The sequence below is a fragment of the Rhea pennata genome, chromosome 1 (genome assembly GCF_028389875.1).
Source record: "Rhea pennata isolate bPtePen1 chromosome 1, bPtePen1.pri, whole genome shotgun sequence".
NCBI classification, from domain to species: Eukaryota; Metazoa; Chordata; class Aves; order Rheiformes; family Rheidae; genus Rhea; species Rhea pennata.
In genome coordinates this window covers 211,968,644-211,986,596 of record NC_084663.1, presented here as the reverse complement: position 1 = coordinate 211,986,596, position 17,953 = coordinate 211,968,644, and the positions used below count along the sequence as shown (strand labels likewise).

Here is a 17,953-nt window from a genome sequence, read left to right as displayed (position 1 = left end):
TAGGCTTATTCAGTACCCAATGAGTAACTTCTCATTTTTCACTGCTTAAATTTGTTTCCCTCTCTTTAATGTCCTGCTGACTTAGTCCATGCCTTATAAAATATGGGCCAATAAACTAAAGAAGGAGAAAAGAAAAATTCATGTAAGATTGTTGGCTGATGTTTTATAAACATTGTTGAATTACTACAGGGGGGAAAGAAAAGAAAGAAGAAACACTGGAATGAAAACCCATTATAAACATAGAGTAAGCAGTGAAGCTACAAGAACTGAGAAATAATAAAAAGTAATCAATACCAGATGGCCCTTCTTAGAAGAGAAATTAAAAAGTAAAAGCAATTTAAAAAATAATATAAATCAACTTTTTTTTTTACTAGATTTAAAAATACATATATATCCTGAAGATTTCCCACATGGCACATTTCTGACCTACTTCCCCCTCGCCCCAGTACAGTACAAATTAGGCCCTGAATACCAAAAACAATTGCATACAAGGAAAAATATTAAACAGCTCATAAGAAAAATCATGTTCTCTTTGTTCTTCTTTCTTTTTCAAGTTTCTACCTAGCGGGACTGACACTGTCCCCTGCTACGGTGAAAATATAAAATGCCTAATTGGAGGCTAGGTTTTTTTTTTGCTTTAAAGTAAAACGAGGAACAAGGGAAAAGAGGTTTCTGTTAGAAAAAGCGCAGATCTTATTCTAAATTACACACATTTAACATGTCTAGCTGAAGGCAAAATCAGGGTTTTTCCATTTCTGTTTAACCAATAAAGGTATGATCCAGTAAATAAAGAGGTCTAAGGAGGTGTTTTAAAGATATTTCAGTAGTTATCATCTTTGGCTATAGTCCACAGCTTCATCGAGCTGTGCTTTCTTAAGCCAAAATTAAGTTCTTTTTAAAGATCGCTTCTTGATACAGAGCCGATGCTGTCTTCATCTTTATCCTTTAGTGACACCATTGCCATGTAATGTCAGATATGTGCCACTCCAATACTCCAAAAAGTGCTGAACATTATTCTATGAATCAGTTGCTTCTGGAGGTATTTTATAATGGTCAGCATGATTTGTAAACTTACAAAATTGTCCACTTTTTCATTTAGCAATAAGAAGCAGTCACAAACTGGGCAAGGTAAAGGTTTATGGTGGCAGGTGACTTCCTTCAAAAAAAGATTAAAGATAAGTGCTAAAAGTCACTGTATTCCGGTCATAAAACTAAATGCAAATGAAGAATGTTTGGGGGTTAATGTGAAAAAAAAAAGCTATGGATGAGGCATTAAAATAACATCTGATTTTGAAGCAGAATTTAATTCAAGTCTTGAACATTTCTAAGCTTTGAAAGCTGGCAAGAATCAGGGACTTTTTCTCGTACTCCACCATTTTCTTATATGTAAGCAACTGAAATCACTTGGCATAGCACAGCAGAGAAGAAAGCACTGTAAAAGTAATTACACGTTTAGATGTGTAGACGGAAACGACGCTTTAATAAGAACATTTGAACATATGATTAGACATTCTAGTCTTTAACCAGATTTGTCTATCTGAAGCGTTTGATGGCTTTTCATCCAATTATTGAACAATATGATAGATAATGACAAGTTATTACAACATATCATTTTTATGTTGCATCCATCTATTGTATCTCTAAGGTGCCTATTACTGTTCTGTTTAAGTGCCAGTGTTACTCAGAATTGCCTCCATCCATGTAATTATTTAACAGCAATCAAAGCAAAAAGCTAATTGAACGTATCTTGCAAATACCTTCTTCACAGCTCTCCCCCTTGTACCCTGGGTTGCAGATACAGGTCCCCATGATGCACGTGCCATGATTATTGCAGGAGACGTCAATGCACTGGTTGGTGGGGACATCACACTCTGCTCCTTTCCAGCCACTGTGGCACAAGCACCTTCCCTTCATGTACTGTCCGTTTCCACTGCACAGCACTGGGCAAGAAGCTGGGGGAACATAACCGAAATCACATTAAAACACAACTGTACATGAGTCTCACTTTGAGAAGGAGCACGAGAGCCTGCAACTTCTGTTCTTCATAAACACTCTTCAGTGAGGCATGTTGCTTTCTTCGCCAAGGCCATGTTTTATGCAGCTGACACTCAGCTGTTAATTGTATTATCCTACAAATGTTTTAAATGAACAAACAGCGCTCATGAGCTAGAATACCTCTTTGCTCTGTGTCTGTGATACTTTCTGTTACTGACTAGCCCCAGATCTTTATCTTATTCTGACTTTCGGTATACTGAAGTCTTTTTTTCAGCAGTGCCGTTGACCTTAAATTGCTTATCGCTATACCTGACACACTGCCAGATTTCAGACTTTCCTTGACACCTCCTCTGCTCCAGACCTTAGCTGTACACAAATCACTCCTGTTTTGCTGCTGTAATTGTCAACTTTACAGTCTTCAGTTTCTTTGCTCAGAGGATAGTTCAGATTATTTCAACAATTTAATTCATGTCATACCATCACCTGAATCTCCAGATCTCCAGCCCCTTTTTATGGCTATCACGTCCACTGGACTCCATTTATCATCAGACACCACACAAAACTAGCCTCTAGTCTTTCCAATCTTTCTGTAAAAAATGTTCCCAAATATATCTTCTGATCTTTATATGAGTTTATAAATGACTTTGTAATTGTGTTTTTCTTTCCAGCAAAATCAGCTGATTTGCACAGCCAGCCAACCGCAGGATTTCTTTTCTGTGATAAAGGGGAGAAGTCAAAAAGCTGAAGCTGTGGCATGGTGGATCCCAGCATTAAGTGTTTTCTGAGCTGTCTCAGCAAAACGTCAGGCAGAGTGGATGTTAGGAAGCAAAAGATATGGCAGGCTTTGCAAGCAAGGAGAGAGCATCAAGGATCAGATCAAAGCCTCCGTTACCAACTCTGGTAACTGGTGCTCTGTAAGATTTCTTCAGCTCCTCTCTAATGGTACTTTCTCCCTTTGCCATACTGCTATTTTTCACATGTCCTATCTTAGTTTCCTTTTGCCCCTTGTTCTGATTTTTCTAAGAGTGCTATCCATTTCTGTCCTATTTCCTTAAAAACAGTAGCCTTCCCCTGTTCATTACCCCTTCAAAATCTGCTCGCTTCTGTTCTGTTCTCTGCAATTTCATGGCACTGAAATTCAACAGCAAGGACATATTCAACCCAGACTTCTCTGGTGCATTGTCACACTTTATCCTTAAGTGAGAGCAGCTTGGTTTCTCCTTTGCCCCTCACAAAGGCAGTTTATGAATATTTTTATGAAGGATACTAATGCGAATGGAATATTCCATTCTGCTTCTTAACTCACTTGTCTTAGGCATGTGATTAATACAATGAACCTCTTTTGCTTCATTCCTGACTCTGAGTACAGGTAGGAGGAGGTAGTAACAGTGGATAAAGATTCTCCATTTCTCGTATTACCTTTTCAGTTATTAACCACACAAATCCTACCCAATGTTGCTTCTCACGTACTACAGGCCAGTCTGCCTGAGGGTTACACAGTTACAGCAACCTCAGGACAATGCAAAACAATGCCAGCTCTGACTCTTAAACCAGTTTGATATGCAATGAACTATATTTGCCTTACTAAAATAAAAAGGTTTAGAAGAGAAGGGAGTTTGGCAACTGTTATTATTAAAGACCCCTCTGTTCACCTTGAAGAAAGCACTTTGGAGTGGTGTGTTTCAAGGGCATCATTTGCATGGAGATGCCAACTTATACAATACAAGACATAAATTGTTTAAGATACGCCATGCTGTATACATGGTTCACAGCAAACTTACTCTATAATTTAACTTTTCAGCAAGACTGTTGGAATTTTCCACCCTCCTGTCTCAAATTTCAAATGATTGGTAATGGAGCCTGTTCTTTGAAGGTTCTGGAAGAGAATAGCCTACAGCTCTTTTCAACAAGAAGGAAGAATAATGGGCTTTAACCAGTGAGAGGTTGCTGAGAAAGACCTACATGTTTTCTGACAAGACAGCTGATCACTCAGTGCAAGATCAGATAAATTGCTGGCCATCTGCAATAAAACTGCTACTCGATAGAGATCTCCACGGAGAACACCTTCAGCATAACCTGGAAAGTGCTGCTGCAAATAGCAACGCAATGGCAAGAACAAGACCTCTTTTGTAGTGTACTAGAATGAACAAAGACAAAAGAGTTTTATGGACTTTTTTCCTCTGCTCTCTGTGCAACTCTTTTCTATATATAATGATATATAATTAAAGTTTGATCACTCAAATTCCATTCCAAAGGAAAATATCTAAGAGACCTAAATTACATTAATTCTCTAGAGTAGTTATGGTAGCCCAAATGCCCACTACTTTTCTTGGACAGTTTAGAATCAAAGAATGAGACCATTCATTCGTTTGTTTGTTTGGTTGGTTTGGTTTACATAGAAATTTAAAAAAACCTTCCTTGAATGAGGAAAAGTTCACAGAAGGCCCCAGAATACATCAAGTGATTTGATCTCATCTATGTTGTTTAAAATAATTGGCTAACAATACATTAATAATTAACTGTTATTTTTATAACAAGAGCTTCTCATTCCTTCTTCCAATTGTTACAACCCTCTACAAAAGGAAAATCAAAAACTACGGGATTTGCAGCATGCGCTGAAGGGCTTTTCGTTCCACAATTTCCTATCCATTTGGATGGTGAATTACATGGCAAAACTGAAATAAAGGAATACCCAGGATATGTGGGACTTAAAAATCCTGTAGTGGGACATGCTTATCTGAGGATTACTTCTCAGTACAGGAACAAATATATTGCTGCAGACAGATACTCCAACAGTCTTATACACTCTGCAGTTGCTGCCCTCTGAGGGGTTTGTAGGTCAAAAGAAGCATCTTGGATTCCACTGAAAATGAAGAGGAAGTCAGTGCTGGGGCCCTTATATCTCATGCTCATGGCAAGATGATCTATTTAACAAGCCTACTGGATGGAAATGCATACACAAACAGCATTTTGACACCCCAGGTATTAACCTGTTCTCCTAAAGGCAGACACTGATCTGGACCAAGATGATTTTGAACTGAAAGACTGACTCAAGTAAGAGGTGTTCAAGTCAGCCAGAGTAAGCAATCTTGTGAAATGGGAGATATACTCATGCAGCTTAACTTAAGTGCCTCAGCAGGCTCTGTACATAACCCATGAAGGGAAGTAAGCTCCCCTGAAAATGGATTCAGAACAAAAGATTAAGGACTTTGACTCGCAATAAAGGAGCTTCTCCTCCACTGGCTCTGCAGGGAGCCTTGGGGGACCATGCCTCCAAACTTCTGCCCCTAAATAAAGTTAGGAGGTGTGAGTAGGGATAAGCTGTGGAAGGTGGAAAAAACCCTTTTGTCTTCAGATCTACAGTTCTGCAAAGGCGCTTGGAAATGCAAACCAACTGTAAGGAAATGCAAACCAAGTGTAACCTGAGTCAGCAAGAAGTCTGACATAAAACGGCTCTCAGAGATGCAGCTTGTCACATTCATCTTACTGGGCTGTGACCTCTGAAACACCTCGGGGTTTCAGACTGGACCACACTGCCTCAGTGGAGAAGTCCCTACGCGTGGGGGTGTACAGCTGTTCTTATCTCTTGGCCAGGCTACAGTGATATAACCCAAAGCCTCACGAGGCCACTGCTGGGTTGGAGGGGGAGAGGAAGTGGGCTTGGATAGAGCTTAGCTCTCTCGTTTGGGAAGAAGCCCAGGCTGTTTTTCAGACAAAGAAGCAACAGAACAGGGTGAAGGCCTGATCTGTTGCCTTAATAAACCTCCTTGTGGGGGCACTAACTTTTTACACCCTCGAACCCCTAAATTTATGAATCTACATTTAGTTTGTTGAACTGTCTCAGTCAAAAAGGACTCTGAAAAAGTTGGAGCACTGCATTCAGGCATTTTCCATATGCAAAATTTTGATTTCTCAGTCTGAAGTATGTTCTTACTAAACATACTCCAATTTGTTCTATAAATGTTTAAATAACCTAAAAATTTCAGGTCAAGTGAAACATCTTCAAAGTGATTTAATAAATCAAAATGATTTATTAAAAATACTTTTCACTTAAGCAGAAAAATATATTGTTTGTTGGGATCAGCGTGCTTTGCAAATCCTCCCAATGTTTTCATTTTTGGCCAGAATATCCAGTTTCTCCTGCCATTACTCCATTCCTAGCCTTGCTCTAACCTGGCTCACTCCCCGCAGTGAGGCTGTTAATGATCATGCATAGCTGACACAAACTTGCAAAGCTTGCAGCAACAAAAAGATCCTTAAGGGTTCTACCATTAGCATCTTAAAATAAACCAGCATTATAAGATCCCACCATACACTGACAAAATGGTCTGCTAAACAAGCAACAGTGCAACATTTTTAAGTCACGTTCGATACAGTCAGTCCCGTACAGGAAGCTCTCAGTGTGACATTTTGCCTGTCCATATGCCCCGAGGTTTTGTGTTGCTAAGGTCACAGCGATCATGGCATGCAAGAAACAAACTCGCAGATCCAATCCACTTCCTTTCCGCCGGAGGATCCGCAGTCTGGGTTAGGTGTACTTTGTAAAAGCCACAAACATGACTGTAACTTCTACAAAGAAAGATATTAACCAAAAAGGAGAGGGAAGGATTAATTAAGTAAAAATTCCTACCTCTGCCACAGTCAGGGCCCAGAAAGCCAAGGAAGCAATGGCAAGTCCCAGACACACAGTCTCCATTCCCATAGCAGTTACTGGGACAATTATCCACTGATTCTGCAAAAGAAAAGAGAATTCAGGTATTTCTTCAGGCCAGAAAACATCTCTGAGTTTGGGAGGTCGCTGGATGGCAGAAGAGTTGAAAACTCAAAGCAATTGCTGCACTTGGGACTGAAAGCATTAGCCTGAACTCCACTAAATGGAGCTCATCCATTTACACCAAAGGAAGTTCAAGCCCACCACATTAGTGTGAAGTGACTGCAGTGACTGTGACTAAAATTGCAGCTGCTCAGCACCCATCAGGCATCATCTTCACTCAGTACCTGAAAAATTCCCAATGTGTTTTCTCCCTACTTGTTTTTCTGACCATTTTCCCCTTTTGAAATTACTGGAGGGAAGAATACAAGCAGTTCTCATGCAGAGCATGTAACGTTGGTCTTATTTTGCACTCAGATAAGTGGAAGTGGATGTGAGGTATTTATTTGCACTGAACAGACTTGATCAAAGACAGAACTTCTCCCTTATGAACAAAAGCCCTTGGTTCCTCCTCTCTACTTGCTGTTGAGGAGTTATTTCTAATGGTATGCATTCTAGTTTGTCCTGCAAGATAATATTAACAGCCAAAAGCACTGGGGATAATATTGTATCTTGGTGGAATGAGGATGGGACTATTCCACACTTTAATCTCTTTCTAGTTATCATCTTAAATTCCCTGACTTTGGCAAAAACACTGGCTATTCATCTTTTAAGGAAAGCTAACAGGCAAGCAAAATGGTATCTAACGCTTTTATCTTGTTTTGAGAGCAGCTCAGAATATTGGGGCTAAAACTTACCTTTCACAAAAGAAGCACATGATTTAGTAAACATTGTATTTCAAAAAGAGAATGAAAAACATTATACTTTCCTGACTAATGTGTGAGCAAAGGTTGAGTAAATGTGAGTGAGGCTTGGAAAGATGATGGAATATTATGGTTCATTCCAGACTATTATTTCTCATTTTCTCGGAATGAAATGTGTATCAGATTAAAACTGAATTCAGTTATACAGGAGGGGCACCAGTAGTGCATCTGTCCTAGAGAGGGATGGAAATCTTGGCCATGTGAATAACGACCCTGCTTTCATAGAATTTCTTCATTTCAGACCTTGTTATAATAAAGACATTTGTAAACTTTCTATTGGTATAAATGAACAAAAACAGCTGCAAGAGAAACGTGTAATTAGTTTCCAAACATGAATGAAAGGCAACATATTTCTGAATAGGTGTTCTCTGAGTGACAGGGGTATCTGAAGGCCATTTTAAAGGACATGGTATAATTTAATTATTCAAGAAGGGTAACAGTAGTTTTAAATAATAAAAGTAGTTTCAGGCATTTATGTTTTACATCTTAATATAAGACTTGTCACAATCAGACAGCTCCATGCAGCAGAAAGTGCTGGTAGCTTTCTAACACTGAAGTTCTAAAGTTAAGCAGATAGTCATTTTGCAGTGTATGGAAATACAATCACAGCATGTAGTCAACGCTTTGAGCTTGATTTGCCATCGTTATTCTGATCAGGTATCAGGCACACTTCCTAGGATAATGAAATAGCAGCTCAGGCTTTGTGCATTTATACTGATTTTCAAGCGCAGTAACTCTCACTTAATAGCAGGTATACACATGAATCTATCCTCCTGTAAATGAAAACCTTAGCCTGTATATAGAAGAGATTCAGAACTTTGTTCATGATGTTTTAATTTCAGTGCTACAAAACCAAAAGAAAATAATCTTTGTTTATGCTTTTTTCCTTTAAGTATTTTGTCGTTTCCCAGAAACATTTGCAGAAATACTTAGAAAAAATATTATTTACTCATGAACATATACATAGTTACACATATAAGTAACATAGAGAATGTGAAAGAAGATAACGAAATAGGCAAACACTTAAGAGCTCCTTTTACTGATAGGGTCAGTCCTTTTCCTCTATCACTCCTGTCCTCGGTACAAGTCTATGCTTCTTCCTCTTGTGTTGGCTCTGGCATTTGTCAGACCCTTCAATGAGTTGGTAAAGCTTATAAAGATGGCAAAAAATTAATGCAGCAGAGAAAAAATGTGAATCATCTTCTACAATCATTTACTGTCTACTATCATTTTCTCATTGAAAATTGAGAGCAGAGGGAGCAGGGCCATGTTATTCAGCAATTGTGCAGTACTTGGATATCTCATGAAACCTCACGCTATCATTCTGGATCGGGGTATGCGAGCTGTAGCTTCACTGAGTAAAGACTGCACATTCATGACCTTTGAAGTCAATGGAAATACATAAGTCAGTGCTTTAATGCAGGACAGATTCCCAGTGTTATGACAACACCTCTAGAATAATGAAAATTCTATTCATTATAGAATGAATAGAACTTGTTTTCAAGCTATTGCTTTACAGCACTGAATAGAGTTCTTGAAGAGGTGTAAAATATCCTTACAACTTTCTTGGTATATTTATGTAAAATAATAAATGGTATTTACCTAAAATAATAAAAAAACTACGCAACTTCTGAAGAGCAATGTAGCTTCAAATATGGCAGATATTCTGAAGTGTAATAATGTACTGAATCAGCTAAAGGGCAATCTTTGTTACTGGAAATAATATTTTGCATTTACAGTGTGGCTCAGTTGGTGTACTCAATTGCTATATTAAGGACCAAGGAGGCAAGATTCAGCACACCAATTAGGTGTCCACTGTAGGGTAAACTGAGTGGATCTCACTGACTGTACTGACTAGGTATAATGGGATCTAGAGACTCAGAGTGACCACAGAAATGAAGCATACCTGGGTTTAGGCACCTAAACTTTTCTGGACTTTAGGGTAAATTCACCTAGTGAATCTCACCTCATTGGTGCCTCTTCTCTCCTGACTAGTTCAGATGTAGATATTACCATTATATACAATATTATAGACAAGACTAAATATAATCAGATGGATCCCATCCATTGTGACAGGCACTACTGTGTGATAAAAAATATTCTTGGAGATTTAGTTGTTCACCTACAGATCTTTCATTTTACATTGCAAAAGGCAATGATATACACCTACATTACACTTCTTAGTACAGAAGTATTACACAGTATTAGACACCATCGTCTCCTCAATCTTGATTTCCCAGAATATTCTTTGTGAGTGTACCCTAGGTGTATTACACCAGATTATGGACATGCAACTCAAGAGGAATAAAAGAATAGTTGAATAAAACCCACTGTACCTTATCCACTGAAGCACTTCAATAGCTTTTTAATTGTGTCCTGACTGCCCCATACTATTGAAAATAGAGTGGGCCCTTATAATCGCTTCATCCTACTTAACTGTTTTCTTTGGTGCTACTTATTTTTCTTTTTCCTTTATAGCTGAAAGTAACATTTCGAACATGCTCTAATTTCACCCACTGTGCCCTAGAATAACCATACTGAGAAACAACAGAAAGCGAAGAAGAAAAGACACTCTTCCCCCCAGTGGCTGGTGCCACTTACTATATCTTAGCAGTCAAGAACAGAGACTTGTCTGGTGTGACTCAGGGCAACTAAGGTCTTCACACATGTCCAAAACCTCTTCACTACTGAGAAAATTCTGAGAAGCAATGAAGATGCATGGAATGTATCGTTGTCCCAAAGCTGCTACAACACAGCTGAAAAAGTATTTCCATACAGCAGGCGTTAAGTGAAGTGGAGCTAATTTTCTACTCACTCCAGAGCTAGTAAGAAAAAACAAGACTTGGAACTAGGCTTGTGAGCAACAAGTCTAAGTGTTGTCCATACCATTCTCAGAACGGTCCTATTTCTACTCTAAGGAATCATCACAGACTGGACCTTCTTTTCACTTTGACCACTGCAGGCATTAGTAAACCATTAGTCACTCAAGACTTCCAAAAAAAACCTTTAACTTCATCACAGGACTGAATATAGTTGCAGTGGTCACAGATGGTGCCAGTTGGAGAGCTGACCTGCTTTTCGTGTTTTCTGGAAGGTGCACATACACACAAAAAAGCATGCATACTGCTCTAATATCTAACTTTCAAACTAAGGGGGGGATGATAGCTGACTGGTTTAAGGTATCAGAGAGTAGAGATGGAGGGACCTTAAAAAGTATGAAGAAGTAAACGAACAAATTAGCACATACCTCACAGAAGCAAGGACTTAGCCAAAATATTATTTTATAGGACCAGAAGATAGAAGATGTTAAACTCCTAAGCTCCAGGAAACCCTTAAGTTAGCAGCACAAAGTGACTATCTAAAAAAAACCTTTGTCCTTTAAGTATGTCCATAGTCAACATTGCTACCTTGCTGACAAACTGTCATTCAATAAATAAAACAGGTCACTTTAGCTACGGCTAGGGTCAAAAGCTTATTCTGTGAGTTTTTATCTGTAATTATAAGGATACTTTCCAATCCATACGCAACTGCACATGGTAATTTATGAATAATGCCATAGGAACTGCTTTAGAGAATCCTGACAGTGTTTTGTTGTTTTTTATTTTTTTAAAAAAAACACTGTTGAAGTTCACTGTGAGACCACAGACAATTCATTTTTAGAAATAGATATACGGTCTCTGTTTTCAGTCTGACTCCCACAGTTTTCTCTGAAGTGATCTGATTGACACCAGCTGGTAGGGGGCAAAGAATATTAGTTGGAGGGTCAGCCATCGAATGATGCACGATACTATCGCACAGCTTCGCTCTAGCGGCCAAAGGGAACATTGGAAACGCTGCTTCCTAGCCACCTTCCAGTGACAAACGGCAACGGGTGGTGCAGGGAGGAGACCTCCTGAAAGCACACAGCTCGCACGGGGGACAGACTAGTAAAACTTAGGATGGTGTGGCTTCAGATGGAGACTGAAGAAGCTTGCGTAGGGAAGCAATCGTCCTGCCAGCTTCAAAATCTAATTAGCAACTGAAAAAACAAGTCATTTCCTGAATAAACATTGTAAACATACAGATCTCCTCTGAGAGAAGGAGCAAATGACATAATGAGATGCACTGCCTGCAGATCCACATTGTCTCATTTTGGAGGACAACACAGAAATGTCTTGTTTGAGGCAGCAGATATTCCCTATGAGTTCAACCCACCCCACTTAGGAAAAGGAGAAGGATGTGCAAAAGAGCTTTCAGGTTAATAAAAACAAGAGATGGAAAATATCCAGTAAGTTGAAAAGCCAAGACTTCTACAAGATTAAAAAAAAAAAAAAAAAAAAAAAAAAAAAAGAAGGTGCTTCCTACACAAGAGCTTTATTTATCAAACCAGAAAAGAAACCAGATTGTGGGCTGGAGTAAACTTGCTTTACTTCATGCACCACAGAGACTTGTACCAGCTGAAGACACTTCAGGATTTTTACCATTTCTCTCAGGGAACTTCTTTAAGTATGAACAATCTTACAACTGGTAGATTTTGTGGGAAAATCAGCAGAAATCTTTCATCCCACTGCTTGCTTTCCCAATGCAATCATTCCCTACACTGAGAGAAGCTATAAACTGGTATGATCCTGACCATACCATAATAAGACTTCACACTACACTATCTTTTATTTAAGGATATCACTGAGTTCAATGGGAAATTGCTAACTGTTACCACTCCCAATTTTTAGTTTGGGAATCCGAGGTATAATCAAATACACCATTTACTTGGTATCATAAACAGGCTCATATGACAGAGACAAAGCTCCCAGGCTGATGGTCTGCTCAGGGGATCACTTTGCTGCTGACAAAAAGCCCCGTGAAAGCCAACTGCACCGTGTTGACCTCTATAAAGATCTGTCAGTCTGGCTTACAATTACCTACATAAATTACCTTTATTCAGATGAAATACAATAAACATATTAAGGAAATAGAAAAATTATCAGGCTCTTGATAGACTTTTCTTTTAGATAATTAACATGTTCGCTGGTCAGCAGTAGAGCTACTTGAACTGTATTTCTGTCTTATTTATTTACAATGCAACATTCCGCTTAATAGCTTGTTTCTACATCTTTGGGCCAGAGGCCAAGGTAGATGTCTGCCTGACACCAAATCCTATTAGAAGCTGCAGTAACACAATTGTGTGTTAAAGCTAAATATTTTATAGCTTACACTTGCCACCAAGCATTGTCATTCCCCGAACATTTAAAGTCAACTATCTACTGGCAACGAAAAACTAGTTATCAAGTTGGCAAGTGAAGGTAGTAGCTTTCCTGGGAGTTAATAAGCACCAGGACTGCTTTCTAAGAACTGATTAAATGCCATGCAATGTAGTGTCATTGTGTGAATTCAAATGTAACTATCTCTTTCGATAACCTGAACGAGTTGTTGCCTGAACTGGCAGTGTTTGGTATCAGACACACATAGGAGTAATTAGACACACATTAGAATGGTTATGATTTAGTGAATCAATGCTGATACTGGTTTCTGTAATGAAAGAAAATTAAATGCAGGAAGAGAGATGCCAAGAAAAGAACAGATTCTAGGTGTCCTTGCTGGTGTCAAAATCTTTTTTTCTGTGGAACTTAGAAGATAAATTAAATAATGTAACCAAACCTCAGAAGAAAAGGTGCTCTCTAAATGAGTCTCCCTGGGCTTTGGTAGATGTGGTAACATCCTTCAGGCTCAGCACGGCAACAGTACGGCTTCCAGACTACCTGGAAGCTGGCAGAGAAAGCAGCAGGCAGAACCTCTCTGGGCTTGTCTGCAAAGACTATCCTTGGGAGGTTGTTTGGTCTAGGCTTCTCATGAAGTAGTACCACTGGAAGCTTACAGAGGGTGCTCAACAACTGTAAAACAGGGTGAACACAGAGCAGCTAGAATAACCAACTCTTTGTACCAAGTGCAGTAGAATCCAGCTTAAAACTCACACTTTCTCATATTCACCGGTACAAAGTAGAAGGGTCTATCCATGCTTGAGGACAATCTTTCCACATGCATAAATAAACACGTCCTCCAAATCTAACCCATTTTTGTCATGTATACTGATTGGCATAATAAAAGATTCTACCCTTTCCTTACAAGCTTTGACACTCTGTAAACACAGATGCATTCATTTTAAAAAGTAAGTACTTAAAATAAACTAAATTTCTGTATGTAAAACAAGTACTTAGAGGAGAAATATTTTATGCATCAAATAAATACATATATTTATTGTCATAATGAGTATTATTCCTGACTGTCCACTGGCCTATTATTTATCTAGTCTCGTTCCACTACCCAAAGAGGATGCTTTGCATTGAGAGTTTGAGTACGCATGGAGCAGGGCCGAAGGTTGTTAGATTCCATGGTTTGCACCTAACCTCAAAATCCTGTGCTAGACCTGTCAGTGGGGCCATGAGGACCATGCAGCAGCCCAGTCACCCTACAACAAACTTTGGAACGTGAAGGGACACCCTGCTCTCTGCTGCAGTGCCAAAGCTGGCAACCTTAGCAAGCCACATACTCCCCTCGTCTTTCTTAGACCTAGTGTTTGTATGGGACAAAGTTGTCACCAGCAAGCTCGTTGCAATAATGGCTCTCTTTCACAAGAACGCTCACTGTCATTTCCCTAATTAGTATTCAAACATCACTTCCTCCAAGCTCAAGAGCAGTGCATCCCTATGAGTAAGAAGTGCAGCAAAAGGGGCAGGAGACCTGCATGGGTGAGCAAAGAGCTCCTGGCCAAATTCAGATAGAAGAAGAAAGTATACAGACTGTGGAAGAGGGGACAGGCTACTTAGGAGAATTACAGGAATGCAGTCAGAGGATGTAGAGATGCTGTGATGAAGGCTAAGGCCCAGCTGGAATTGAGTCTGGCAAGGGATGTCAAGGACAACAGGAAGGGCTTCTTCAAATACATCAGCAGCAAGAGGAGGACTAGGGAAAATATGGGCCCACTCCTGAATGGGGCAGGGGCCCTGGTGACAAGGGATACAGAGAAGGCAGAATTACTGAATGCCTTCTGTGCTTCAGTCTTCACTGCTAAGGGCAGCCCTCAGGAATCCTGCAGCCTGGATGTGAGGGAGAAAGTCCGGAGAAGGGAAGACTTTCCTTTGGTTGAGGAGGAAAGGATTAGAGACCACCTGGGCAGGATAGACATCCACAAATCCATGGGCCCAGACGGGATGCACCCCCGGGTACTGAGGGAGCTGGCAGATGTTATTGCCAGGCCACTCTCCATCATCTTGGAAAGGTCCTGGAGAACTGGAGAGGTGCCTGAGAACTGGAAGAAAGCCAATGTCACTCCAGTCTTCAAGAAGGGCAAGAAAGAGGACCCAGCCTCACCCCCATCCCTGGAAAGGTGGTGGAACAGCTCCTTCTGGATGTCATCTTCAGACACATGGAGGAAAAGAAGGTGATCAGAAGTAGCCGGCATGGATTCACCAAGGGGAAATCCTGCTTGATCAACCTGATAGCCTTCCATGATGGAATGACTGGCTGGGTAGATGAGGGCAGAGCAGTGGACGTTGTCTACCTTGACTTCAGCAAGGCTTTTGACACTGTCTCCCATAACATCCTGCTAGAGAAGCTCAGGAAGTGTGGGTTAGACGAGTGGACAGTGAGGTGGATTGAGAACTGGCCGAAAGGTAGAGCTCAGAGGGTCGTCATCAGAGGCACGGACTCCAGTTGGAGGCCTGTGGCTAGTGGTGTCCCCCAGGGGTCCGTCCTGGGTCCCATCCTGTTCCACTTCTTCATCAGTGACCTGGATGAGGGGACAGAGTGCCTCCTCGGCAAGTTTGCTGATGATGCCAAGCTGGGAGGAGTGGCTGACACACCCGAGGGCTGTGCTGCCATTCAGAGAGACCTGGACAGGCTGGAGAGCTGGGCAGAGAGGAACCTCCTGAGGTTCCACAAGCGCAAATGCAGGGTCCTGCACGTAGGGAGAAATAACCCTAGGCACCAGTACAAGCTGGGGTCTGCCCTTGTGGAGAGCAGCTCTGCAGAGAAGGACCTGGGAGTGCTGGTGGATGACAAGTTGACCATGAGCCAGCAATGTGCCCTTGTGGCCAAGAAAGCCAATGGTCTCCTGGGGTGCATTGGGAAGAGTGTTGCCAGCAGGTGGAGGGAGGTGATCCTGCCCCTCTCCTCAGCCCTGGGGAGGCCTCGAGTCCTGTGTCCAGTTCTGGGCTCCCCAGGACAAGACACACACAGAGCTCCTGGAGAGAGTCCAGCGTAGGGCTACAAAGATGATCAGAGGGCTGGAGCACCTGCCCTCTGAGGAACAGCTGCGAGAGCTGGGCCTCTTCAGCATGGGGAAGAGAAGACTGAGGGTGGATCTGATCAATGTGTACAAGTACCTGAAGGGAGGGTGTCAAGGGACTGGGGACAAACTCTTTTCAGTTGTCCCGTGTGACAGGACAAGAGGCAATGGGCAGAAATTGAAGCACAGGAAGTTCTGCCTGACCGTGAGGGGGAATTTCTTCCCTGTGAGAGTGACAGAGCACTGGATCAGGTTGCCCAGAGGGGTTGTGGAGTCTCCTTCTCTGGAGATATTCAAGGCCCACCCTGTCTAACATGCTCCAGGTGACCCTGCTTGAGCAGGGAGGTTGGACTAGATGATCTCCAGAGGTACCTTCCAACCTTACTGATTCTATGATTCTACGATAATTACATTAGCAGTTATTTCAGTAGGAAATTAGGTAGTGGAACATGAAAGGCAAAGATTCTGAAGCTCTGTGAAGAAAAGCTAGCATTTAATTCACTTCTCAGTTGCACAGCTTGCAGTCTTGTTTATTTTTCAGAGAAACGGTGCTTTTTCATTGAATTTCACTGGAGGGTAGGTAGGATTCTGTGTCTGGAGAACTGTCGCCTGCTCTTGTAATTGTGATGTCAATGCCAAGAGAAATGTGGAGGTGAGAGGGGACAAAACAGGTTTTAGATAACTTTAAACACCAGACCTGACATTGTGAGGAAAAAAAAAAAAAAAAAAGGGCTCTAGAAACAAAGGAAACATGGAAATGTTGGTCCTGTAGTCTCTTGCTCCTCCTCTTCTTTCCCCAGCTGAAATTTGAAAGAACTGATTCATTTTTATGGTACATCCTCACCTGCTAAGATTTCGATTTTTCTGCTTCACTTGTATTTTTTAAGGCTTTTACTTTTCTAGCTCAGGTAATCCACACCTGGCAGCCAGAGATGTGAAAGTTTTGACAGCATCATGGAAACTCAGTCATTATTTCTGAGTGTTCGTTCACGGTTTCCTCTTCTGTAGGGCACCTAGTGTGATGCTGATACTGCTAATGCCACTTGATGGTTTGCCAGATTTTGATTTTCTTTTTTTTTCCTGGAGGCTAGTAGGTCTGTTTAATTAAAGATCCATGCATATAACCCTGTTTTGCTCTCATATCCCAATGGAACTCTAACCTTCACATGCAGGTATCATGATGCTAAATTAGGAAAAGGGCAACAGGCAGGCAGTCCTTTAAATAACTCCTCAAATCACTCCTGACTCTGGAAAGTCAGAGTGAAGTACAATAACCACAGCATCCGACTGCATGTTATTCTCCCCCACTCTTTATCTGTAAGGGATATTAAAAAAAGCCATTTGTAATAGCAGACACCCTAGATGTTCATCAATGTATTCACAGCATATATCTGCTCAAGCCAGCAGTGACTCCACAGTCTGGATAATTTCAACAGGTGATGGTGAAGCACAAAAAGTTTGTCATTCACTTGAATGGACACTTGTCCAGTTTGGGTTGCTTGTTGAGACTATTCAGTGCTGCTGAGTTTGCCAAACTTGCAATACAACATGTGAGCATGCTTTCTCTTGCAATATCTGTACTTTTGCTTCTAGTCCTAGCTTGAAATATCTATCCAGGTACTCAAATAGTTCCCATCACAATAGCAGCGGTCTTCTTCCCAGCATTTCAAGCACATTCAATTTCAATCTCAGCTAGAAATACTACAGAAAGAGCATTTTGTGCAGTATTTTTGAACTTCTGTTCTACACTCAGCCAGAAACTGAGCCTAAGTGGGAACAGTCTGGGAAATATATAAAGAAGAGACCAGGTCCAATCATTTCAGAGGTATAAACCACATTTGGCCTGAATTTGGCTGGCCTACAAGAGAGCTTTATTGCACTGGCTCACTCCTTTCTCTCACTGTTTTCATTTTAAGAAGAAATCTGTCTAGCGCAGAATGGCTGATAATTTAAAGCTATCAGCAGGTTGAAAGCACAAAGTGTAATGGGATTTCAAAAGCACTTGGGCACTGGTCTATGTATACTACCATGTAAGTTAATGATAAAATCTCCATTGACTTCACTGGGACCAGAATGAAAATAACTTTTAGAAAATCCTGCTAATATATTTCTCTTGTTCATAGG

The 17,953-nt window shown here is 40.8% G+C and overlaps 1 protein-coding gene across 3 annotated transcripts in view; it reads right to left on the bottom strand.

Annotated features, from left to right (window-relative positions):
* Nucleotides 1-17,953, bottom strand: part of TENM4 (teneurin transmembrane protein 4) — a 348,755-nt gene that overhangs the window by 152,702 nt on the left and 178,100 nt on the right. For all 3 annotated transcript variants that reach the window (XM_062567394.1, XM_062567392.1, XM_062567393.1), the window contains 2 exons: nucleotides 6,626-6,727; nucleotides 1,758-1,952 (listed from right to left, as the gene is read on the bottom strand). In XM_062567394.1, the coding sequence (XP_062423378.1) occupies nucleotides 1,758-1,952; nucleotides 6,626-6,727 (297 nt within the window). The remainder of the gene's footprint in view (nucleotides 1-1,757; nucleotides 1,953-6,625; nucleotides 6,728-17,953) is intronic.